We start from the raw sequence: 24,517 nt of genomic DNA on the forward strand, positions 1-24,517 counted from the left end.
TCCCGTCTCGTCCTGCAGCACAGTGCCCACCCCCACGCCATCTGCCCCCCTCCCGCAGCACAGCACAGCACCCCCCAGCGCCGCCCTCACCAGCTCCTTGAGCGTGTCGTCATCCACGTCGAAGTTGGAGGTGTCTGCGGGGCTGCTGACCTCGGGCACGAAGGGCGGGGTGCTGGCGCGGATGTTGGCCCAGTCGATGCCCTTGAAGAAGGGGTGCCGCTTGAAGTCCTCGAGGCCGTTCTGGCCCAGGCGCAGCTCCTGCTGGCACAGCAGCCCCCGGATCAGGTCCTTGGCTGGCTCCGACACGTCTGTGATGTCCGGGGGGAACTGCAGGTGATCCTAGAGGGGGCACAAGCCAACGGGGCTCAGTGCAGGCGGCTGATGAGGGCGGGGGGGCTGAGGCTGCAGCGCCTCGCTGGCGTCCGAGCTCCATTCCCCTGTGCCCCTCGGGGTCGGGGCACTCCAGGCAGAGCTGGCAGCTCACGCGGCAAGTGTCCCCCTTGTATGCGAACTAACACAAATACACGTGCAACTGATTTACGTGGCCGCACACATCAGGGTCCTGCAGGCACAATTTATGCAAATGTATGCAAATGTATTCATGTTTATCCCCCCCTCAACCTATCCAGGCATTACCATGGACCCAACTGCCCCCAGCTCGACTCATCCACCCCTCCCCACTCCATCCCTCTGCCTCCTCCACTCACCTACCCACCTGGCCGCCCCTTCCCATTTCCATCCACACCCACATCCGTTCTCCTAGCTATCTGCAGTCACAGATCTGTCCATTCTCCCAGCCATCCCCGACCCCTTCCCTACCCAGCCTCCTGTCCGCACACAGGCAGCTGCCGATCCATCCCCATTCCCATCCACTGAGCTGACTCATCCACCCAGCCACCTGCATTCACAGAATCCTAGGGCTAGAAGGGACCTCAGGAGGTCATTGAGTCCAGCCCCCTGCTTCAAGCAGGATCAACCCCCACTAAGTCATCCCAGCCAGGACCTTGTCAAGCTGGGACTTGAAAACCTCTAGGGATGAAGAATCCACCACCTCTCTAGGCAACGCATCCCAGAGCTTCACCACCCTCCTGGTGAAATAGTTTTTCCTAATATCCAACCTACAACTCTCCTTCTGTAACTTCAGACCATTGCTCCTTGTCCTGCCTTCTGTCACCACTGAGAACAGTCTTTCTCCATCCTCTTTAGTGCGCCCCTTCAGGAAGCTGAAGGCTGCTATTAAATCACCCCTCAGTCTTCTCTTCTGCAAACTAAACAAGCCCAAATCCCTCTGCATCTCCTCAGAGATCATGTGCTCCAGCCCCTTAATCATTTTTGTTGCCCTCTGCTGAATCCGCCCCAATGCACCCACATCCTTTCTATACTGGGGGGGGGCCAAAATTGGACACAATATTCTAGATGTGGCCTCACCAGTGCCGAATAGAGGGGAACAACCCCTTCTCCAGATCTGCTCACAATCCTCCTCCCAATACACCCTGATATGTTGCTAGCCTTCTTGGCTACAAGGGCACACTGTTTACTCATATCCAGCCTTTCATCCACCATAACCCCTAGGTCCCTTTCCTCTGTACTGCTGCTTAGCCAGTTGGTCTCCAGCCTATAACAATGCTTGGGATTCTTCCGTCCCAAGTGCAGGACTCTACACTTCTCCTTGTTGAACTGTATCAGATTTCTTTTGGCCCAATCCTCCAGTTTATCCAGGTCACTCTGTATCCTCTCTTTACCCTCCAACGAATCTACCTCTCCCCTTAGCTTAGTGTCATCCGCAAACTAGCTGAGGGTGCAGTTCAGTCCCTCATCCAGGTCATTAATAAAGACATTGAATAACACTGGCCCAGAACTGAGCCTTGCGGGACTCCGCTTGAAACCGACCACCATCCAGATATTGAGCCATTGACTGCTACCTCTTGGACCCAATCGCCAAGCCAGCTTTCTATCCATATCATGGTCCAGGGATCCAATCCGTACTTCCTTATCTTATGGGCAAGAATGTTGTGGGAGACTGTATCAAAAGCTTTGCTGAAGTCAAGGTCTATCACATCCACTGACTTCCCATATCACAGAGCCTGTAACCTTGTCATAGAAGCTAATCAGATTGGTCAGGCAGGACTTGCCCTTGGTGAATCCATGTTGGCTACTCTTGATCACTTTCCCCTCTTCCGAGTGCTCCAAAATGGATTCCCTGAGGATCCCCTCCATGATTTTCCCAGGGACTGAGGTAAGACTGACCGGTCTATAGTTCCCTGGATTGTCCTTCTTTCCTTTTTTAAAGATGGGCACCACATTTGCCTTTCTCCAGTCATCCAGAATCTCTCCCAGTCTCCAGGAGTCTTCAGAGGTAATAGCCAAAGGCTCGGCAATGACGTCTGCCAATTCCCTCCGTACCCTTGGGTGCATTAAATCCAGACCCGTGGATTTGTGTACATCTAGTTTTTCTAGGTAGCTCTTAACTTGTTCCTTCCCCACTGATGACTGTCCTCCGCCTTCCCACACTGCACTGTCTAGCACCGTAGTGTAGGAGCTGTTCTTGTCTGTGAAGACTGGGGCACAAAAAGCATCGAGTACCTCAGCTTTTCTTACATCACCTGTCACTAGGTTACCTCCCTCATCCAGTAACAGCCCCACCCCTTCCCTGACAGCCCTCTTATTGTTCACATGCCTGTAGAAACCCGTCTTGTTACCCTTCACATCCCTTGCCAGCTGCAGTTCCAGTCGTGCTTTCGCTGTCCTGATTACTGCTCAGCATTCTCCAGCCGTATATTTATACCCCTCCTTAGTCAACTGTCCATGTTTCCGTTTCTTATATGAATCCTTTTTGAGTTTAAGCTGACTAAGGATTTCCCTGTTAAGCCAAGCTGGTTGCCTACCATATTTGCATTTCTGACTATGCAGCGGGACGGTTTGTTCCTGTGCCTTCAGTACGACTTCTTTAAAATACTGCCAGTTCTGTCTTCATCCACCCACCCATCCACCCATCTTCAACTCTCCATCCCCATTCATCTGCCCATCCATATTTATCAGTCCTCAGTCCAGCTGCACCTGCTCATCCAACCCCCCATATTTTTCCACCCATCTGTATCCATCCCGCCAGATAAGCCACATTAATCTACCCACCGATCCACACCCCTCCAGTCCCGTCGACACCTCCCACGACCCTGCTTCCTCTCGAGCACCCCCCACTTTCCAGCAAGCCCCTATTCCCAAGGTGCAGCCTGGCCAGGGCACCCTCCCTGCACGGCTCACCTCGTGGTTCATGATCTTGCCATAGGTCTCCACCAGGGACTCAGCGTAGAAGGGGGTCTCCCCGAAGAGCAGCTCATACATGCAGACGCCCAGGGACCACCAGTCGCACTCGGGGCCGTACTTTCCCTTCCCATCCTCCATGGCCTGCAGGATCTCCGGGGAGATGTAGTCAGGGGTCCCCACTGCCACCGCAGACTCCACCTGCCGGGGGTGGGGGAGACAGTGCGTGCATGCCCACCTGCAGCCATGGCAGCCCCCTTCCCATTGCCCAGGCAGGAGCTGCCGGCCAGTCCAGCCCCACAAAGCGGGGAACCGTCTGGAGGGGCTGATTCAGGGTGAGGGGGTTTCCTGGAGCAGCTTGTGCCTCTCACCGTCCCATCTGGTCGCAGTCGAAGGCAGGAGCCAAAATCGGCCAGGCGGATGTGCCCATTGGCATCGATCAGGATGTTATCTGGCTTGATATCCCTGTGGAGGGAGGGGAGAAGGCAGAGGCACCAGCCACTGAAAAAGGCTGGGTGGTTACAGCTGGGGGCGGGGAGCCAGGACTCCTGGTTTCCATCCCAGCCCTGGAGGTGGGGGCTCCAATGGGTTACAGGGTGGAAGGGGCTGTAGGGCAGGAACGCTTTTATGAGTGGGGATGCTAAAAGTCAGCCCTGTTACCCCTGTCCCCCCACGCAGGGGGTCAGCTTGGAGCCAGAAACAGAGCCTTGGGGCCATCCCTGGGGGGGAGCAGAAGGAAGGTCAGCAGCCAGCATCCTGGCTGAAACCTGGGCACGTCCCCCAGTTCCAGCCCCGCTGTACCTGTGCACATATTGCAGCTGGTGGATGGAGTGAATGGCCAGCACCATCTCGGCCAGGTAGAAGCAGGCCATGTCCTCCGGCAGCCGGTCTTCAAACTTGCTCAGCAAGGTCAGCAGGTCTCCGCCCACATAGTAATCCATCACCAGGTACTACAGATGGGGCAGTGTTAGTTGGGAGACGGAGGGGACCTGCAATAAGCTTTGCAGGACATGCAAAATAATGCATGGCAGGTGCAAGCTGTCTTCCGGGAAGGCCCAGACCTACAGCTCCTCCCACCTGCATTTCCAGCCACCCACACAGCGCCCCCTGCTGGCAACATCCAGCCTGCCCCACACTGCCCTTGTTGCAATACGCAGTTGCCCCACCTCCTCCTGCTGGCATCGTGCAGCCAACCACACAGCGCCCCCTGCTGGCATCGTGCAGCCAACCACACAGCGCCCCCTGCTGACAACACCCAGCCAATCACACAGCGCCCCCGGCTGGCAATGCCCAGCCAGCCACACAGCGCCCCCTGCTGGAAACCAGCTGCATACGGCAGGGCTTTTCAAAAAAATCCTCTGGGTGGAGCCCAGGCAGGATGTGCAGCTGCTTCCTCCAGGACAGGACCATCTGGCTGATGGGGACAAGGAGATGGTGCTCGAGGGACTGAGGGTCCCCGGGCAATGCAGAGGCCCTCCCCAACCTCCCAGGCAGAGTCTTACCAGGTACTTCTCATCCTGGAAGGCGTAGTGCAGGGTGGTGATCCACTGCCTGTCCCCCTTCACCAGTACGTCCCGCTCCTCCCGGAAGCAGGCTGTCTGCGAGGGGATCGCAGGGAGGGGTCAGGTGTGCCCCCAGGCAGGGAGGTCGCAGGGCTCCATCCTAGCAGAGCCACTGCTGCAGCCTGGGTGCAAAGGGCCTGTGCAGCCCAGGGTCCCCCCGCTATGGAGCAGATACATGGGCCTTCTGGATCAAGCCCAGGGGCCCCTCCGGAGCGGTACCCCTCCCGCCACGCCTGCTATTCCAGAGCAGAGCAATGGGGCAGGGAACGTGTGGGGTGGGAGGGGGCATGAGTCGGGGAGAGCCTGGGGTGGGTCGGGGTCAGTACCTCTGCTCTCTTCAGCATCTCCCACTTGTGCAGTATCTTCATGGCGTAGACCTTCTCGCTGTTCCGCAGCCTCACCACTGCCACCTGGGGCCAGAGAGCACAGCACTGAGGGGGTCTCCAGGAGCCAGGCTGAACTGGACCTGAAGTAGCTGGGGTGGGGGTGGGGGGTAGCTGCATGGAGCCGCCCAGTGAGGGAATAACCTGCTAGAGCCCCATCCCCGGGCTTCTCTCTGCTACCTGCAGCCCCCTGGCCACACGTCAGCAACGTGGCTCTGACCGCTGTCGCCACCAGCTCCTCTCGCGGCCCCCTGAGCTGCCCCCACTGAAAGAATGGACCTCGGTTGAACTGGTTTTACATCCGGCCTGAAACCAGTTCAGGTGAGTTCCCTTATTTCAGCAGGGGAGGGAGAGCATCTGCCCCTTACAGAACCACACAGCTGCACTAAGGAGGAAGAGATGGGGGGAGGCCTCCTGCGAGAGCAGCTGCCCTCCCGGCAGGGCCAGCACCTCCTCCCAGGCTTCCCAGGTCATCCTCACTCTGCAGCAGCCGCCAGAGCTGGAGCTGGAGTTGGAGCTGCAGCCGGCAGTGGGAAATCAGCTCCCCCAGGACCTGGTGAGGCCGGCACCAGTGCTGCTGGGTGGGGAGCAGCTGGGAAAGGTGCAGGCACTTTCTGGCCTGAGAAGTTTGGGAGGGGGACCCGGAGCACATGTGAGGGGGACTGAGAGTAGCACCTGGGCAAGTAAGATCCAGATTCAGTGGGCTAGGTGGGGCAGGGGTGAGGTGGGTTAAACCCAGGGAGGGGAGAGGGGGTGATTTGATGCTGATAGAGGTTGAGCCTGGGGATAGGGGGGTGGTTTGAGGCTGAGAGGGGTTAAGCCTGGGGATAGGGGGCAGGTTTGTGGGATGGGAGTAAAGCTTGGGGATAGGGGGGTGGATTTGGGGGTTGTGAGGGGTAAAGCCTGGAGGTGGGGTAACAACTTTCTAACTGGTATAAATCATCATGTCTGTGCTGTTCTTCAAACAGGGCTACAAAAAGTACAGTTGTTTATTAAGGAGAGCCTGGTATTCAGGGGCACTGCGGCTCTTGAACAGTTGGTTTTGTAACTGACTTTGAAAAAATGGCTCTTCTCGCTGTTTCGGCTGCAGACCCCTGCTCCAGGCCCTGGCCCACCCCAGCCCCCCGTGACAGCAGGTGGAACTGTGCCCTGCCGGGATCCAAAGCGCCAGCCCCACCCAGTGACAGCAGGTGGAAATGTGCCCTGCCAGGATCCAAAGCGCCAGCCCCACCCAGTGACAGCAGGTGGAACTATACCCTGCCAGGATCCAAAGCGCCAGCACCTCCTATTGCCAGCACGTGCAACTGTACCCTGCCAGGATCCAAAGCGCCAGCCCCACCCAGTGACAGCAGGTGGAACTATACCCTGCCAGGATCCAAAGCGCCAGCACCTCCTATTGCCAGCACGTGCAACTGTACCCTGCCAGGATCCAAAGCGCCAGCCCCACCCAGTGACAGCAGGTGGAACTGTACCCTGCCAGGATCCAAAGCGCCAGCACCTCCTATTGCCAGCATGTGCAACTGTGTCCTGCCAGGATCCAAAGCGCCAGCCCCACCCAGTGACAGCAGGTGGAACTGTACCCTGCCAGGATCCAAAGCACCAGCACCTCCTATTGCCAGCATGTGCAACTGTGCCCTGCCAGGATCCAAAGCGCCAGCCCCACCCAGTGACAGCAGGTGGAACTGTACCCTGCCACGATCCAAAGCGCAGCACCTCCTATTGCCAGCACATGCAACTGTGCCCTGCCAGGATCCAAAGCGCCAGCACCTCCTATTGCCAGCACGTGCAACTGTGCCCTGCCAGGATCCAAAGCGCCAGCCCCACCCAATGACAGCAGGTGCAACTGTGCCCTGCCAGGATCCAATCCTCCTATTGCCAGCAGGTGGCACGGCACCTGGTGCTAGGGTCATAGCTGAGGACCACAAGCCCCCTCGTGAGTCCAAGCTGGGGAGGCTGGCAGCGCTCACCTCTCCAAAGGCCCCTCGCCCGATGACTTTCAGAATCTCAAAGTCCTCCCGGTGCAGGCACATCTCCTTCACCTTGGTGACGAAGGGGGCGGCTACAGGGGGAGAGAGAGAGAAAGACCTCAGTCTGGGGCATGCCTGTACCCTAGTGCTACCCAGGGGGCTCTCCAAATACAGGGCACTGCCCAGAGACACAGAGGGTGGGTTAGTGGCTTGAACCCAGGCAATGGGTGTTAGGGCTCCTGGGGTCCGGCTCTGGGAAGGAAGGGGGGTCTAATGGCTCAGTGCATCTGTACAATGGGCAGAAGAGCCTTTCCTTTGATTGGGTGGAGCGTGAGCTCTTTGGGCAGAGACTCACTGGCAAGTGGCTGGGCAGCTCCTGGCACAAGGGGGCTCTGATCTCAGTCAGGATCTGTGCAGCACCTGGTACAATAGGGCTCTGATCTCGGCCGGGGTCCATGCAGCACCTGGCACAACGTGGCCCTGATCTCTCCTTAAACCTCTTGCCACTGCCAAATCAGATGTCTCTGGTTGGGTAATTAACAGGGAATTAGCGGCAGGTTGGCTAGTTCTAGAACAATCAGCCTCTAAACCTCCCCCCACCCCACATTTCAGGGACAGCACCCCTAGCTCTGAGCAGTACACACTCATGAGCCCAGAGGGGCGGCAAACAGCCCCTGCTGGAGTTAGTGGCTGCACCAGGCCAAGTACCAGCAGAAGACGACACATGCCGGGTTTATTGCTTGATGTGTTACAGCAGTGTGCAGCAGTCCTGACTCAGGCTGGGCCTGGGCCAGCTGCTGCACAGCCCCACAGCGAGGGACAGTCCCTGCCCCAAAGCTCTTGCAGCTGAAACAGACATAGGTGGCACCAGAACCACAGGCCCTGCAATGGGAAGAGACTTGCCCAGGGTCACAGAGCCCATCAGTGACAGACTCCAGCGGTTTGCCTACAGGCAGCCGCTGCAAGGGTGAGTGGCTGTCCCGATTTTATAGGCACAGTCCTGCTAGTCAGGGCTTTGTCCTATATCAGTGCCTATTCCCCCCACCCCCCATTTGCTCTCTGGTCACCCTCGCAGTGTGTCTCTGAGCTTCCCCACCTCCGCGGTGTCACAGCTCCAGCACAGCTGGTTTCAGCTCCAAAGCAGGAGTCCGGGGGGTGTAGCCCCACGTGCTGAGACACCGTACTATGGGCCTTAGCATGCTGTGCAGCTGTTCCTCGGGAGGCCTGATCCCCTTCTTCTGTGCTGCACAGTGCTCCCTCAGCCAGGGCTAGATTCCCTGGGCCTGACTTCCTGTCCAGGGCCCCGTCCATTACTTCCCAGGATGTCCTCAGCCTGGGCCCCAGTTGGTTGCATCCGATGATATAAACCCATTGGGCTGACCCCCAGGACGGAGGCATGACGGTGACATGGACCCTGCTGACTGTGAGCAGTGGCCTGGCCAGAGCCTCGCTGAACACGCTGGCCTGGTTCTGCTTCTGCATGGCCCAGGGAAGGGGTCTGCAGATGTCCATGAGAGGCTGGGCCTGCTGGGCTGGGCTGTAAAAAAATCTCCCTCCCTCCAGTCATCTCAGACCCCACTCTCCTCCCAGGGCTGGGGAACAGAGCCCAGGAGTGCTGCCCCCTTGCTCTAACCACTAGCCACACGTGCCTTCCAGAGCCGGCACCGAACCCAGGCATCCGGGCTTCCGGCCCACCCCAAGTGCTGAGCACGACACAAAAGCAGATTGAGATGTTGCAACTTTTCCAGCCTGTCTCCAATGAGGCGCTTGCGGTGGCCACGCACCAACTTGTTCGGCTGCCTCGGATGCTGCTTTCCCCGCCCCTCAGCTGTACCCCACAGCGTGGCATGCTCAGAGCATGCCCTGTCATGCCAGGCCCCCCCTTGGCCCAAGCCAGGGCCTGGGATAAGCCCCACAAGTGTGTCTGAGGTCATTTTCCCCCCGAGCACTCCCCAGAGACGGAGGGTGAAGAGAGGAGCCTTTTGCTAGTTTCAGGAGCAGAGTGCTGGTTTCACCAGGAACACAGCTGAGACCTGCCAAACTTGTTTTAGGCATGGGGCACCCAAAGGTGGCTGGATGGGAAATCTCAGGGTGTGACCAGACCTTTTCAGCTGCCCTACAATAACATACCGAGGCTCGTGATCCCTGCTTTGGCAGGAGAGTGGGGTCTTGTGCCTGGATTGGAGGGTGGGTGGTTCTGGGAGCCAGGACTCCTGGGTTCTATCCCAGCGGTGATGCCTAGTGGGTAGAGCAGGGAGGCTGGGAATCAGGACACCTGGGTTTCCCACCCCGCTACTCTAGGAGTCAGTCAAGGAGCCTGGGATCTTCAGGGTTTTCTTTCCCACCTGGGCACAGCCATGGTGACAGGCAGTGTGTGGTGTAAGCAGTGCAGAGGGTGGGGTCTGGCTTGGGCAGGCCTGGGAGAACCTGCATGGCTGCATTCCTCCCTCCGGGAGCCTGGCACAGGGCCCGAGCTGGGTCTGGAAACACACCATGGGGCTGCTGGATCGGCCTCCCACAGCCCTTGCCCAGGCACTAGGGCCCCAGCTGAGCAGTGACAGACCTAACCTGCTGGGTTGGCCCTGGCTGTGATGGGGGCCACGGCCTGTGGCAGAGAAGGAGCTGCCTGGGCCCCTGGGTGTGAGTCTGGGGAACAGGGAGAGTCGGGGATGCCAGGCTGGGTGGGACCCACGTGTGACGGGGGAAGGAGGCAGCGTGGGGGATGCCAGGCTGGGTGGACTCACACAATCGCTGGGCTCCAGGTGTGACCATAATTGTAATAATCAGCCTGACATGGGGGGGCCAATCTTGCCTGCGTCTGGAGGTACAGGCGTAACAGCACCAACACGGCGCACACCAGCTGAGCTCCCGGCCCGGCAATGAACCACGTCTGCTGCCACCGGGCCCTGATCTGTGCTGGGCCTGTAAGCGGCTCCCCCAGTTCTGCAGATGACGCACACACGCGGTGATGGGGCTGCGCCTGCGGCAGGCCGCTCAGCAGGCTCACTGCCCTGGCTCGGCACGGCCAGGCCCTGGGGCTCAGCTGGCACTTCTGGATCTGTCTGGCTGTCCTGGGCCAGGCTGCACGTGATGGGCCCCTGAGCCAATTGCTGGAGTGTGGCAGGGAAGGATGGGCAGTGGTGTCCTGCCCAGAGTCTTGGGGATACAGGAGCAAACCAGGAAAATGGAAGTGGGGGGCAGTGGGGGTGTCCGGTGGCCCCTGCACAGCTGCAGCTCCCAGCAGCTCTGCAGTCACCTCCAGAGCAAAGCCCTGGTCGCAAGGGCAACTATTCATGCTTCCAGCTTAACGCCAGCCTGGAGCTGCCAACCTCCTCCTGGAGCGTAACATGGTGATGTGCCCACAGGATGGCGTTCACACAGAGCCGCCAGCGGGGGCCAGACTGGGGCACACACAGAGCCGCCGCTGGGGGGGAGGGCGGACCAGGGCGCACATAGAGCTGGACAGACCAGGGAGCACACACAGAGCTGTGGGGATGGGGTGGGGTGGGAGAATAGGGGTCCCTCATAAGGGAGGGGTAGGGGTACAAAGCCCCTTGTTGTGGGGAGGTTGCAGGGAATCCCTGGACTGGTGATGCTGGGACAGTAGCCCACAGGAGCTGATGGGGGACGGAGGGAAGCAAGGCGCCCTGGGGTAAGCAAGGAGCTCAGCCTACACGCACTATGACACGAGCCCCCTTATCTTCCACCTCCCCAGTGAAGCTATTATACATCACATCAGTATCTAATAAACTAGGGGCCTGCCCAATGCTCAGTCCATCTGGGGCAATTTCACTGGCAGATGGTTTTAAAATCGTACATGACATGACTGCATCTGTTTAAATCTGAACGTTCACAGCTGGGTAATTGTAGGGTCCTGACCCAAAAGAAGTTGCGGGGGCGGGGTTCAGAAGGTTATTGGGGGGGTTGCAGAACTGCAATTCTTAGTTCTGCACTGCAGCTGGTGACCTTCAGAGCTGGGCAGCTGGACAGCAGCAGCTGCTGGCTGGGAGCTGGGGCCTCCCGTCACAAGATTGCCACCCTTACTTCTGTGCTGCTTTCAGAGCTGGGGGACTGGCAGCTCCGGGGCCATCAGCTGTTGGCCATGCGCCCAGCTCTGAAGATGATGCCCGGCCAGCAGCAATGGAGAAGTAAGGGGGGCAATGCCAAACAGGCCATCCTTACTGCTGCCTGCAGAGCAGGGCCCTCAGTCAGCAGGCGCCACTCTCCAGCTGTCCAGCTCTGCAGGCAGCAGCACAGCAGGAAGGGTGACATGGTATGGCATTGCCACTCTCACTTCTGCACTGCTGCTGGCAGGGCACTGCTTTCAGAGCTGGCTGCTGGCCAACAGCCGCTGCTTTCTGGCCACCCAGCTCTGAAGGGTCAGGGTCAGGACCTGCAGTGTGAGAAACACTGGTCTCCCCTCTGAAATCTGTATGGCACAGGGTAAAAGAACAGTTAAAACCTGCTTTCACTGGGGGAAGAATTTCATAGGAACCTCATAACACACTGCTTGGTGTGGCCAGGTCACTCATCTCTTTGCAGTGACAGTGGGGAGACAGATTAGCTCCTCTTGCTGCCAAAACCCTGTGTCCTTCAGCCAATGGACAAATGCCATTAGCAGTACGGGGCTGATGACACAGAGTTGAACAGGCAACTCAGCTCTGCTGGCTAGCAAACTGCAAGGTTTTGCATCCTCAATCCAGCCCTCCCTGCTCCTTCCCCGGATGCTGCCCCACACGAGCTGGTGATTGATCCCAGAAGCCTTGCCCCACCCAGCCCTCCACCCCCATCTCACAGTGAGACCCTCCTCCTGAGTCCTAGCACCAGGCCTGTGAAGGGGAGGAGTTATGGGGTTAAAACAGGGGGTCAGGACCTGGGATCCAGGATCCCTGGGTTCTCTCCGCAGCTCTTGGAGGGCAGCAGGGTCTTGTGGGTTAGAACACCGTGGAAGCTAAGGCACCAGAGAGAAGTCCAGCACCCTGACGAGGTGACAGCAGAGACAGTCTGTGCCCTGGCACGTTGGGACAGGTGCCAGCTGAGTCACAGAGGAACAGGCGCTGGCAATGTAAAGAGAAAAACAGTCTCTCTGCTGCAGCCCCAGGGACCCTCGCTGTGAGACGGGGGGTTGGGAGCAGGAGATGCTGAGAAGGAGGGACCAGAGATACAGAATTGTGAGGGGAAGAGGGGGCACAGAGGCTTCATTAAGAGGCATGGGGGACAATGGGAGTGGGGCAGCGTTTGATTCGCAGGGTCCCTGGGCAAACTGGACAATTATGATAATTGGGTCCAACCTCCTGTCCACTACAGACCACGGTGCAACCCTGCATTAAATCCTCCTTTTGAACCAGAGCAGATGTCAGGAGAAGCGCACAACTAGAGGTCCCATTGCCAGCGCTGGAGGGTCCAGGCCCCTGCTAGCTCAAGGTCCCAAGCGTTAATTCCCCTTCCAGTTAAACGCTTGCACTTTATTTCCAGTCTGACTTTGTCAAGTTTCAGTGTCTCACCCTGGATCTTGTTAGACCTTAGTCTGCCCGATCGACAAGCCCTCTGTGCCCACGGCTGCTGCCCCCAGCGGTTCTGGGGTGCACATTTCTCCCCTTCACTCACGCTCTCCCCTGCCTCTCTTCCCATCCTCTGTGAGCTGCCCCCATCCACCTCCAAGTGTGGGGGCCCCAAACTGGACCCTGCGTTCCTGCCAGCCGCAGCACCAGAGCCAAACCCAGAGGCAACAGAACCTGCCCACTCCCACTCCAGCCTCCCAGTTCAGACGCCCCAGGATTGCATCATCCCTTTCGGCCAACTCATCGCATTGCCAGCTCTTGGCTAGCTGATATCCTCTGGGACTCCCAAGGCTTTTTCAGAAGGCAGCAATAGCAAGGGCCCAGCAGCAGGGAGAGGGGCAGCTGGCAGCCGGGAAGCACGGAGGGGGCAGAGCGATAGCAGAGCTAGACTTCCAGCACTCCGGTATCCGGCACGCCAGTAACACTTTGCTGGCCACTCAGGAGCTGGATTCAACACTGACTCCCGGCAGTCCAGTCCAAGGACTTACTCCCTCTTTCAAACAAGCAGCTCCAGATACAGTCCCACACCAAGAGCCGGGGTTCATGTTTATGCACACAGGATGCAGCAGCCAGCATTGCAGGGTAGAGAACAATGGGGGTCTGAGCATAGGACTGGGATCCAGGACTCTGACTTCTGTTCCTGGCTTGGAGGCGGGTGGTTGGGAGGAAGGGAAAGCAGGCGCTCCAGAGTCCTGTGCCCACCTCTGCAGCCAACGCTTCTTGCGGATCAGGACAAGCCTCTGCCTCTCTGAGCCGCTTGTTAGGCACCAGCTGAGGGCTTGTGATACGGTCACGATGGTGACCCAGGCGCGCTGTGGTGCTGGTGGCTGCAGAGCAGCGGGGGGCCTGCAGTCTGCGCTGGAGAAGGCATGCGTGGCTGCTGGTGGGCTCCCGGGTTCTAACTCTCTCCCTGGGCTGCCTTGGGGCTCTAGTGATCAGAGCTGGAGGCGGCGGGAGGAGAAAGCTGGAAGTCAAGATTCTGGTAGCTGGGTTCTCTTCTGAGCTCTGAGAGGGGAGTACCAGTTGTTGGTGAGAGCGGGCAGGGAGCCAGGACTCCTGGGTTCTATTTGCAGCTGTGGAGAGGCCCCCGGTGCCTGGAGGCCGTGGGTAACGCTGTTCACTCTTCTCTCAAGCCCTCTTTGATTCGCTCCTGAAATTCTCCCAGCCATATTCAGCCTTAGCTCCTGACTGACCTTGGCTCTTCTCTGCAGGGCATCTTAAAGGGACAGCTGCTCATGGAAGGGAACTGTGGTCCCCTGGACAGCTGCCAAGGAGTCCATCTCCTTTAAGGGCCGTGCCCAGCCGTGCTGCTGACCAGGGACGCTGTTCCGTTTATGGTGATGCCGAGCACCATGTAGGCGGAGGCCTGACTCTGGCAAAGCTTCGCATCAGGCCCACGGCCAGATTGTGCTGTTCTTAAAGCACTGCCTAAAGGTGCCACAAGACTGGAGGCCTCTTATGGGGTGCAGCCCCCCAAAAGGCATTCTGGACCCCAGGACAGCACAGGCAACGGCTCCCCTGCCCCCCTCGCTCAGACAGAGAGCCACTCCCCACCCCAAGAAACCCTGAGCACCACCCCTCAATCAGAGGAGTACCCTGGTGAGTCACAGCCCCATCCCCCACCTGCCTGGAGGTTCCCCTCTCACCCTCCTTCCTCTCTCACCCCCAAGCAATCCCCAATCCAGCTCTGCCCCTGGGTCCCTGTGCCCAGCTCGGCACCTTCCTCCTCTGCCCCTCAACACTTCCTGCACACCTCTGCACCCAGCATCCCTGCCTGATATTTTAAAGCGCTGTGTGACAGAGACTCCACCACCACTCTCGGGCAGTTGTTCCAATGGGTAGCTCCTCCCACAGTTACAACTTCACATTTCATTCCCAGCCTGAATTTGCTTGGCCTCAGCTTCAAGCCGGTGGCTCTCGCTAAAGCATTGCTCAACCGATGACTCTCTTACCCCCTTTCTTCCCCATTTACGTTCTTCTAGCCCAGGATCAAGTCACCCTTTAACTGTGTCTTTGTTGAGCTAAGCAGACGGAGCTCCTGGTCTCTCACTCCAGGCGGGTTTTCTAACCCTTTAATTCTTCTCACGGCTCTTCTTTGGCCGCTCTCCAATTCATCCGTATCCTTCCTGAATGGTAGTCCCTGGAACTGGAAGCAGCAGCCACACCCATGCCCAATGCAGCAGTAATATGACCTCTTTACTCCTACTCAAAATTCCCTTGTTTGTGCCTGTATCTGCAGCAGCCCAAGCACAACGCTGGGTGTTAACCTGGTGTCTGTGGGAAAGGTATGTTGATATTTAAGCATGAATGAAAACCCGCACCGTTCTATCGTGGTAACCCCCTGTGGGAACTCTCTTTCTGTGGCAAGTGACCTTTTCTGGTGCAGCTGCAAGCTCTTGGGAAGGGATGTAAACTCCCCTCCTCCAAGGAAAACTGTTCTTGTGCCAGGGAAAGGCACGGTCTCCACCCAGCCTGTGGCCTAGTACATATAATTATGCCTGTGCGGGTGTGATTTGTTTAGTCAATATCATTGTGCTGGCACAGCCCCTACCAGTTGTGGCTGCCCAGATTGGGAAGTCTTTCTTCCTTGTGGTTTGAAAACAGCGCTGGCTCGTGAAAGCCAGAAGCTTTATGGGACAGCTGGAGAGGACTCCTGGAAAAGCCACAGCTCCACGAGAGTGCAGAGAGCCCAGTAGTGGAACTGTGCACCCTGCAATGTGTCTGCGCTTGCATACAAGTATAGTTTTGTGGTGAGACTAGTGTCCCTATCTGACCCCATCCGCGGACTATCAGAGCTCCGCGTGAGCTGTAACGTTTTCCTCCTCACGCTATTCGTGTGCCACGCACGGCTGTTCTCTCTGTAGTACAGATAAGAACACAGAACGGCCATACTGGGTCAGAGCAAAAGGCCATCTACCCCCATATCCTGTCTTCTGAGAGTGGCCAATGCTAGATGCCCCAGAGGAATGAACAGAAGAGGTAATTATTACATACCCTCTCCCGTCACCCATTTCCAGCTGCTGGCAAAGACAGCTGGGGACACCATTCCTACCCCTCCTAGCTCATAGTCATTCATGGGCCTATCTGCCATAATCCATCCAGCTCTTTTTTGAGCCCTCTTAAAGTTCTGGTCATTAGAACATCCTCTGGCAAGGAGTTCCACAAGTTGACTGTGCAGTGTGGGAAGAAATATTTCCTTCTGCTTGTTTTAAGCCCACTGCCCATTAATTTCATGTGGTGACCTCTAGTTCCTGTGTAATGCTGACAGACCTGGGTTGCTAGGCCCAGGGCTAGAACCTGCAAGCATAAGGTCTAAAGCGCTGCACTCCACCAGGTGAGCTGAAGGCCCGGTGGCTCTCAGCTGAGGCTGTAGAGCAGAGACTTCACTCACCCCACATGAAGTCTCAGTGCCTCTGGGTACTTCACCTGTGTTATAGGAACAAGTAAACAACTTTTTTGTCTTTATTTTCCCAACACCAGGCATGGTTTTATGGCCCTCCATCAAATTCCCCTGTCCTCTCCTCTCTTCCAACCTGAGAAGTCCCAGTCTTTTCAATCTCTTTTCGTAAGGCAGCCGTTCCAAGCCCCTTATAATTTTTGCTGCCCTTTCCCGAATGCCAACACAGCTTTTTGGAGATGAGGCAGCCATCTCCGGACGCAGTTCTCAAGATGTGGGTGTGCCATGGATGTACATAGCGACAATAAGACACTCTCTTCTCCATTCTTTTTTTTAAATGATTCCTAGCATTATATTTTGCCCTTTTGACTGCTGCTGCTGCTGCTGCACGGATGGGGAAACCAAGGCACAGAGGTCATAAGTGACTTGTTCGAGATCTCATAGGAAGATCGTGGCAGGCCAGGCAATTGAACTTGGGGCTCAAGTCCCAGGCCAGCATTCAGTTCTGCACTGCAGCTGGTGACCTTCAGAGCTGGGCAGCTGGAGAGCAGCGGCTGCTGACCGGAAGCTGAGGTCTCCCATCACGATATTGCCACCCTTACTTCTGTGCTGCTTTCCAAGCTGTGTGGCTGGCAGCTGGCACATTGTTTCCGGTGGGGTTATCCTGGAGTATCTGTAGCAGTGTAACTAATAGCTCTTTCCCTCAGTGAAGCCCCTGCCATTTTCCTATTTAGACAAATCCTACATTTTCTTCACATCCAAGTTACTAACTGCAGCACCAGCCCTGTGACCAGTTCTCCTCCAGCCAGGCTGGTAGGAGCCTCTCAGTCCCTGGGGTCAGTGCCAGGCTGTGGATTTGGCTCCGAGAAGACGACAGGATGCTTGGGGCACGCCCAGAGCCCACTCCCTGGGCACCATGCAGCATGTTAATGAGTGGCTCTCTCAGGTCGGCAGGAGCGTGAAGCCATGAGCCTGCTGGCAAGTGCTGAGCAAACCACAGCCCTGCCCATGCCTGGGGAACATCTTCCAGGTTGGGAGAACCAGCAAAGAACAATTGTCTGCTTGTTCAGCTGCGTCAGCTGCGGGATATCAGCAGATGACTGGGCACTCGTCTGTGACCTGGGCTCAGTGCCCATCTGTAGCACTGACTCCCTGCATGACCTTGAGGAAGTTGCTTCCCTCCTCTGGGCCACAGGTTCCCCCTCCGAATAGTTCACCCTTGGTCCAATCAGACTGGGAGCTCTTCAAGGCAGGAACTGTGTCCCACTGTGTCTGTGCAGCGGCTGGCATGATTGGGCCCCAGTCTCCATCAGAGTCTGCTCAGGGTCCAACCAAATGGGGAAGGGGCTTGCTCACAGTCAGAGAGGAAGGGGAGGGCTCAGCTGAGGACTGAAGCCAGGGTTCATACATCTCAGGCCAGTGGGCTAGCCACTAGGCCGTACTTCCTTTCCCCCTTCTCTTCGTGTGTTCTCGTCAGCCTCCCTCTGAAGCCCAGATTCCGCCCCCCCAGGAATCAGCTGCCCTCCCAGCTCAGAGGATCTAGGCCTGCAACACCGTTTGCATCCCTGATGGTGAATACAAATACGTTGTGTTAGTTTCACAACCGGCCGGCAAACGCTGTTCACAAACATGCGGAACTTCTCCGGTGCCTGTCTGGCAGTGGGTCAGAGCCCTTTCCAGCCTAGCTCTATATCCATTAGAGTGGTGGTTCCCAACCTTTTCACTAGTGCAGACCCACAACCATCCCCCCAAACTGTTCACCATCAAAGCCAGTCTAAGCTGCTACGCCCACTTCATTACATGAAAAAGGAAACCACAACATAGATTTTTGGGCAGCAATTAATAACATTATTGGAAGGTATTTCATTTCAAAAATCGTAAATTGATTGTAACTTTGCAATTTACTTAAAACTTATTTTCTATGATCATTTTTATCTTCTTCCCCACTCCCACTAACTCTGCAATACCCTCACAGACCCCCCAGGGATCCAGGGACCCCAGGTTGGGAACCAGTGCATTAGAGAAAGGGAAATGATCAGTGTAAACTGATATGCCTGAGGTCTGTCCATAGCTGGTAAACCTCTCTAGAGTGATTATTGGTGGCAGAATCTGTGTATTGTAACTGAAGATGCAGAAGAGAAATGTGAATAAAACCCAGAGCCCTGACTACCTCTCAGCCTGCTCTTGCCCCAGCATACCCTGCTCTAAGATCCAGACCAGTGTTTCTTAAACTTTTTGAGCCCACGGAACACCAAAGAATAGTATTTTTCTATGGAACACCTACGAAAATCTTCTTTAAAAATTGTTAATCAGACCAAAAAAATACCGAACAGCAACATCCACAGCAAAACCAGAACGAAGGAATTTGATCAGGTGTCACAGCAATGAAGAAGTAGCGTTGTGTCTGGTTTTAACAACAGAAAATGTAGACCATCAGTGCATGCTATCAAACGGTCAGATATTGGCGGCACACCAGAGTTCCACGGAACAGAGTTTAAGAAGCCCTGCTCCAGCCAGCATTTCCTGGCTCTTCACCACCCAGACCGCGTTCCTCAGCTCTTGTCCGCTCAGGAAAGTTCTACCAGTTATTGTTTATCAGTCCCATCTTATCCCCATGGGTATTCCAGCACGAGAGTAGAATTTGAGGGTTTAGCTTAGACCCCCCTTCTCAAGTGACGGTACTTAACCTGAAAAAAAGTCCCTTTTATACTAGAACAAGCATCTCTCGACCCACAGTATTCCAGGCTAGCAGGGACCACAAGACAATCTCATTGAACCTGTGTACCTCAAACCAGACCCAGACCCAGCTGTTCCCTGTGTACTGAGTTCAATAACTCGTGTCTGGCTAAAGCACCTTCCAGCAAGGCAGCCAGACCAAACTGGACATGAAAGCATCATGCCCTTGGGAGTTTGTTTCAGTGGTTAATCACCGTCACTGGAATACAGTGCTGCCTTATTCCTAATCACAGCACTTCCAGCTGCTGGGTCTCATCCTGCCTTTCTCCGCTAAAGAGGTGTTAGTATCTGGGAGTCGTACCCCATCCAGGTGCTTTACACAGTGAGCACATCACCTCTTGCTTTTTTTTCTGATCCACTAAGTGGATTGAGCTCCTCCTGGCTCTCACTGGCTGCCCTTCTCTCCAGCCCATGCATCCGTTTTGCAGCTCTTCTCTGCCCCCTCTTAGATTCATCAACAGCCTTCTCCAACGAACACCACCTGTGAGGCTAAACCAGCCTGCGTGGGTTAAAATTCACACCTTCAGTCACTCCCTGCTGGGTGTCAACAAACGCTGGCGATAAAATAGTTCCAGGTCTCCCACTTCCTGCAGCTGCGCTTCCTTTAGCTGTGAGCCAGCTATTGAAAAACGCTCCAGTAGGTCATCAACAAAGCTCCTGCAGGCCAGAGCTGGAATGTCCGGCTGGATCAACCACCTCATTCCTGGCTTATCGTTATTCCTGGGAGGTAGAAGGCTCCTGCACATGCCCCAGCATGAGTCACAAGACTGAGACGGCCTGGGGGAGTGCAAGGTTTCCTGTACAATCAGTTCGCCTGTAGCAGCCCTGACCAAGGTAGGTTGTCCCCTGCACGCTGGGCACAGATCTCCATTCACTCGCTGGGTGCCCCACCTGAAATGGGACCAATTCCTTAGACACATCCCGACAAAAACTGCCACCCCCGCCATGCAAGACACTGCACAGACCCCTTCCCCCACTGCCATACACGCTCCTCTCTGTCATACCACGTAAAAAAAAGACAGGGACACAGATGCGGAGGACTGAGCAGCCCAAAGCTGAGCAAAGAACTGAACACAGTCTGAGACCTACCTGGAAGGCCCCTCTTCCTTCTGCAGCTGTGCCCAGCCCACCAGCCCACAGATGGGGTAGGACCCAGGAGTCCTGGCTCCCTTCTCTGACTACTGTTCCCCATGCTCTGGGTACCTGGGCTCATGTGCTAACCACACATTGCTGCCAGCCCTGGCAGGGGATAGTGGGAGTCCTGGTTCCCACTTGTGACCTCCTGAAGAGCCGGCCCCATTCTGTGCTACAAAGAGGGCTGGAGTGACCTGAGAGTGCCGACTCCCTGGCTTGGATTTGAACCGAACCCGCAGCTCCAGGCCCCTCTCTGCACTCACTCCTCAAGCCACTGTACCGCCAAACACTTCCCTGGGCTGTGAGTCCCCATGGCTACTGCCAGGCTGGTAGTGATTAATTAGAGATTTCGGCAGATGCATGACTCACAGGAGCCGCCCTGACTCCTGGGCGACCCCCACACAGCCAGGCTCCAAGCCAGCAGGTTCCAGCCTGGCTCACACTGGCTGGGCTCTGCACAGTTGATCATTAACAATCGAGCAGCTGGAAGCTTGATGATGCCGACCAGAGGGGAAGGCTGAGCCCCACTGCATTGGAGCCTGAGCGCGGGGCCTCCTGCAATGAAGTGCGCAAAGGCGGAGGTGTCCGCACCACAAACTCACCTGCCCTTCCCACCCCGGTGGGGAAAGGGACGTGCACGCTCATGCACCAGTTGTGCGCACACGCAGGCACATGGCCTTCCTCTCACGTCAGCCACCCATCTTGGCGGTCACTCGACAGCGAGCACGTCTGCCTGTCACCCTCCTGTTTGTGAGTCCATTCATGGCTGATCAGCCCAATTCTGGAGCCACAGGTCTTATCTCAGATGGGGCCGGTGTCGGCAGCTGCTGGGGGGGCGCGGGGCAGTTTGTGATGCTTTTTCCTTCTCCTCTGCCTCTCCCCTTCTGCATTGCGGTGGGACTTCGCAAACTGCGCCACCCCCTCATGGATTACCGCTCTCCCCTGGGGATGGTCCTAGGCCAGGTTCTCCCAAGCGTCCACACCGATGCTGCGCTTTTTCATGTGTGCCTCCAGCACGTCCTTATGTCACTTCCGCTGGCTCCCAGCGCTCCTCTGTCCTTCCTCCAACTCAGAAAACAGAATCTGGGTTGGGAGGCGCTGGTCGGACATCCAAACCATGTGACCAGGCCAGCGAAGTTGCTGGTGAATGATAAGAGCTTTAATGCTGGTCACGTTCGACTCGTCCAGGACACTAGCACTCATGTGCCTGTCCTCCCAAGAAACGTTTAGGATTCTCCTGAGGCAGAGTTGATGAGATAGCTCAAGTGCCTCCCAAATGATGCTCGTACATTGTCCAGGTTTCATGTGGGTACGGTAGCACTGGAATGACCCCTGCATGGCATACAAGGAGCTTTGCACCGACACGCTCACTCACACACACACAGAGGCATGCACACCCCTCTATCCACACGCAGCCCAGCTATTCACACACGTTCTCACACTAGCTATATTCTCACACACACGTAATCTCACCAACTACTTCAACAGTGAACTTTGGACCCTGAGAAAAACCGAAAATAGCCCTGAAGCCCATCTGAGAGACTGTATGATTCAAAGGCCTCCCCAGCGGAAGGCTGGCCTAGTGGTTAGGAGATCAACTAGGGCCTGGGAGGCTCAGGATTCAAGTCCCATCCCTTCCTCTGTTTGTGCCCCAAGTTTCCCGCTGAATGTTCCCTCTTGCTTTTTCCACCCATGTGCGGTGTCAATTTTGTTGTGTTCCCTGATGCATGGGTGATGTGTACCACCAGCAAACACACATGCTGCAGCTCTGGGCACTCTGCTAACCAGCTGGGGGGCACCTGAGTCTCTTCTGGGTAGCTGCCCAAAAGCCCAGTTTACAGGGCAGACAGCTCCCGCCCTATCTTCCTGGGCATTATGGGCACCAGCTCCAGGCACTCTGGTGTTCCTGCTCTCAGGTGCGGCCCCAGGTGCTACTGTAATTCTACTAATAACGTGCACCCCCAAACGGGTTCCCATACTTGGGCTTTTCATATGCTATTGTGGGACATTATCAAAACAAAAAAGCTGCCCAATAGCCCTTTAAAGACTAACACACTAATTTATTAGGTGACGAGCTCTCGTGGGATAGACCCACTTCTCCAGATCTGCTACGAAAGCTCATCACCTAGCAAATTATTTTGTTAGTCTTTAAAGTGCTCCTGGACTGCTTTTTTGTTTTGATAGTAGATAGACTGGCACAGCTTCCTCTCTGTTACTGGAGTACATCTAGTACATTAGGCATTCAGCTATTAACCTCGCTGAACAGGAAATTTGTCTAGTGACAGACAGAGGTTCTCAGGGCCTCAGAGGCAGGAGTAGCAGGTGTTGAGAACACCTCGCGAAGGGGTTAAGGAGAGCGAGAAGCAGCTGTAACAATCAATCAGCCCTTCATTAAAACGCCTAGTGATTGATTCGCTCTCTAAAAGCCTGTTTGGAAACAGAACGTGAATAAGGAAGTGTTGGAAAATGCTCCCCCCCCCAGTCTTTTCTGGCTGCAAATCAGAATCAGCGCAAGGTCGCAGCAACCTGAACACTGACCTAACTGGAGCCCAACGGGCAATGGCTAAAAAAATCGGTGATGTCCCTTTGAACAGCTTGGAGTTTTCAGGGAGCCTCTGTTCTTTACAATCCATCAATCACTGGCCAGGGACAGAGCCCTCTGAAACCAACAGGCCCTGTTGGAACCAATTACCGGCCAAGATTCCAGCTGGGTTACCCTGGCAACAGCACAACACACACACACACAGAGTTGACAGTTGGGCTGTTGTTTTAAAGGTGTATTAGCTGTTGTCCCCACTCAGCCCAGGCTGTCACGCAGTAGCTGTGTCTACACGTGCACGCTACTTCGAAGTAGCGGCACTAACTTCGAAATAGCGCCCGTCGCGGCTACACGCATCGGGCGCTATTTTGAAGTTAACTTCGACGTTAGGCGGCGAGACGTCGAAGTCGCTAACCTCATGAGGAGATAGGAATAGCGCCCTACTTCGACGTTCAACGTCGAAGAAGGGACCGTGTAGACGATCCGCGTCCCGCAACGTCGAAATTGCTGGGTCCTCCAAGGTGGCCATCAGCTGGGGGGTTGAGAGATGCTCTCTCTCCAGCCCCTGCGGGGCTCTATGGTCACCGTGGGCAGCAGCCCTTAGCCCAGGGCTTCTGGCTGCTGTTGCGGCAGCTGGGGATCCATGCTGCAGGCACAGGGTCTGCAACCAGTTGTCGGCTCTGTGTATCTTGTGTTGTTTAGTGCAACTGTGTCTGGGAGGGGCCCTTTAAGGGAGCGGCTTGCTGTTGAGTCCGCCCTGTGACCCTGTCTGCAGCTGTGCCTGACACCCTTATTTCGATGTGTGCTACTTTGGCGTGTAGACATTCCCTCGCAGCGCCTATTTCGATGTGGTGTCGCGCAACGTCAAAGTTGAACATCGACGTTGCCAGCCCTGGAGGACGTGTAGACGTTATTCATCGAAATAGCGTTGCTACATCAAAATAAGCTATTTCGATGTTGGCTTCACATGTAGACGTAGCCAGTGAGAGCAGAAAGTACAGGGAGATATTTGTATTGCAGTGGTGCCAAATGCAAGATCAGCTCCCCCACCACACCAGGTGCTGCCCAGACACGCACCTTTGGCAGAGGTCTGGGGCCCTCCTCATGCCACATCCTATCCAGACACCCCCCACCACCATTATCTGGGGCTCCTGACAGCACCACTTGCTACACACACTCCCCCACAACCTGAGGAAGAGCTGGGGAATCCCCTCCCACCCCTTCCAGCTGTGCTACGCAGACACAATGGGCCCCCAGCCTTCCCTGGAGGGGCTCACGCTCCAAGCAAATAGGAAAGGATGATATTCACCCTGTTTTAAGGCAATAAGAGCTGAAGCCTTGATGAAGCGACTTGGCTGAGGGCTCCCAAGCACTCCCTTGAAGCCAGGCTTGGGTAGTGCTTGTGTAACTACCCACAGGGGGACTTGAACCTCGGACCTTTGTGCAGGTAGCTCTACAGCTTGAGCTAAAGGCTGGCTAGTTCTCAGCTTAGGCTGCAGAGGACACTTATTCTTTCTCTGTGAGGCTATCTGGGTCCCACAACACAGGACAGTTTACCACACATAGGTGTGTGGGTTCCACTTTCACCACAAAGCTTTCTTTCCCCCAGCCCAGCACCACAAGCAGGCTCGGCTCAGCTCTGGGACGGAGCAGGAGGGGTTCTTAGTGAGGAGGAGTTCAAACCAAACTAGCCCCAAAGAGAATGGAGGGGGGTGGAATTGGGGTGAGGTTCTCCTGGCTGCGCTCTGGTCTGCCATTGCCCCGTGGGGGAGACCTCAGAGAGGCCCTTTTCTCCTCTTGGTGCTGCTGTTTCTCCACACACCCTTTTTCTATTGAGGTAATGAGCTCAGCAGGGGACAGGCCATCTCTCAGTCAGGGGGCGGCTGGGGTCTGGGCAGCGCTCCTCACAACCAGGACCCTACTCTCCCTCTCGGCCCTGCTCTAGTGCAGGCAATGATACAGACACCATCAGTGGGG

General features: G+C 56.1%; 1 protein-coding gene across 2 annotated transcripts in view; it reads right to left on the reverse strand.

Annotated features, from left to right (window-relative positions):
- Window positions 1–24,517, reverse strand: part of CDC42BPG (CDC42 binding protein kinase gamma) — a 71,028-nt gene that overhangs the window by 34,225 nt on the left and 12,286 nt on the right. For both annotated transcript variants that reach the window (XM_075005257.1, XM_075005258.1), the window contains exons 2-8: window positions 7,174–7,265; window positions 5,150–5,233; window positions 4,764–4,859; window positions 4,063–4,211; window positions 3,633–3,726; window positions 3,262–3,462; window positions 91–339 (exon numbers count right to left, since the gene is read on the reverse strand). In XM_075005257.1, coding sequence (XP_074861358.1) covers window positions 91–339; window positions 3,262–3,462; window positions 3,633–3,726; window positions 4,063–4,211; window positions 4,764–4,859; window positions 5,150–5,233; window positions 7,174–7,265 — 965 coding nt within the window. The remainder of the gene's footprint in view (window positions 1–90; window positions 340–3,261; window positions 3,463–3,632; window positions 3,727–4,062; window positions 4,212–4,763; window positions 4,860–5,149; window positions 5,234–7,173; window positions 7,266–24,517) is intronic.

The sequence above is a fragment of the Carettochelys insculpta genome, chromosome 11, assembly GCF_033958435.1.
Source record: "Carettochelys insculpta isolate YL-2023 chromosome 11, ASM3395843v1, whole genome shotgun sequence".
NCBI classification, from domain to species: domain Eukaryota; kingdom Metazoa; phylum Chordata; order Testudines; family Carettochelyidae; genus Carettochelys; species Carettochelys insculpta.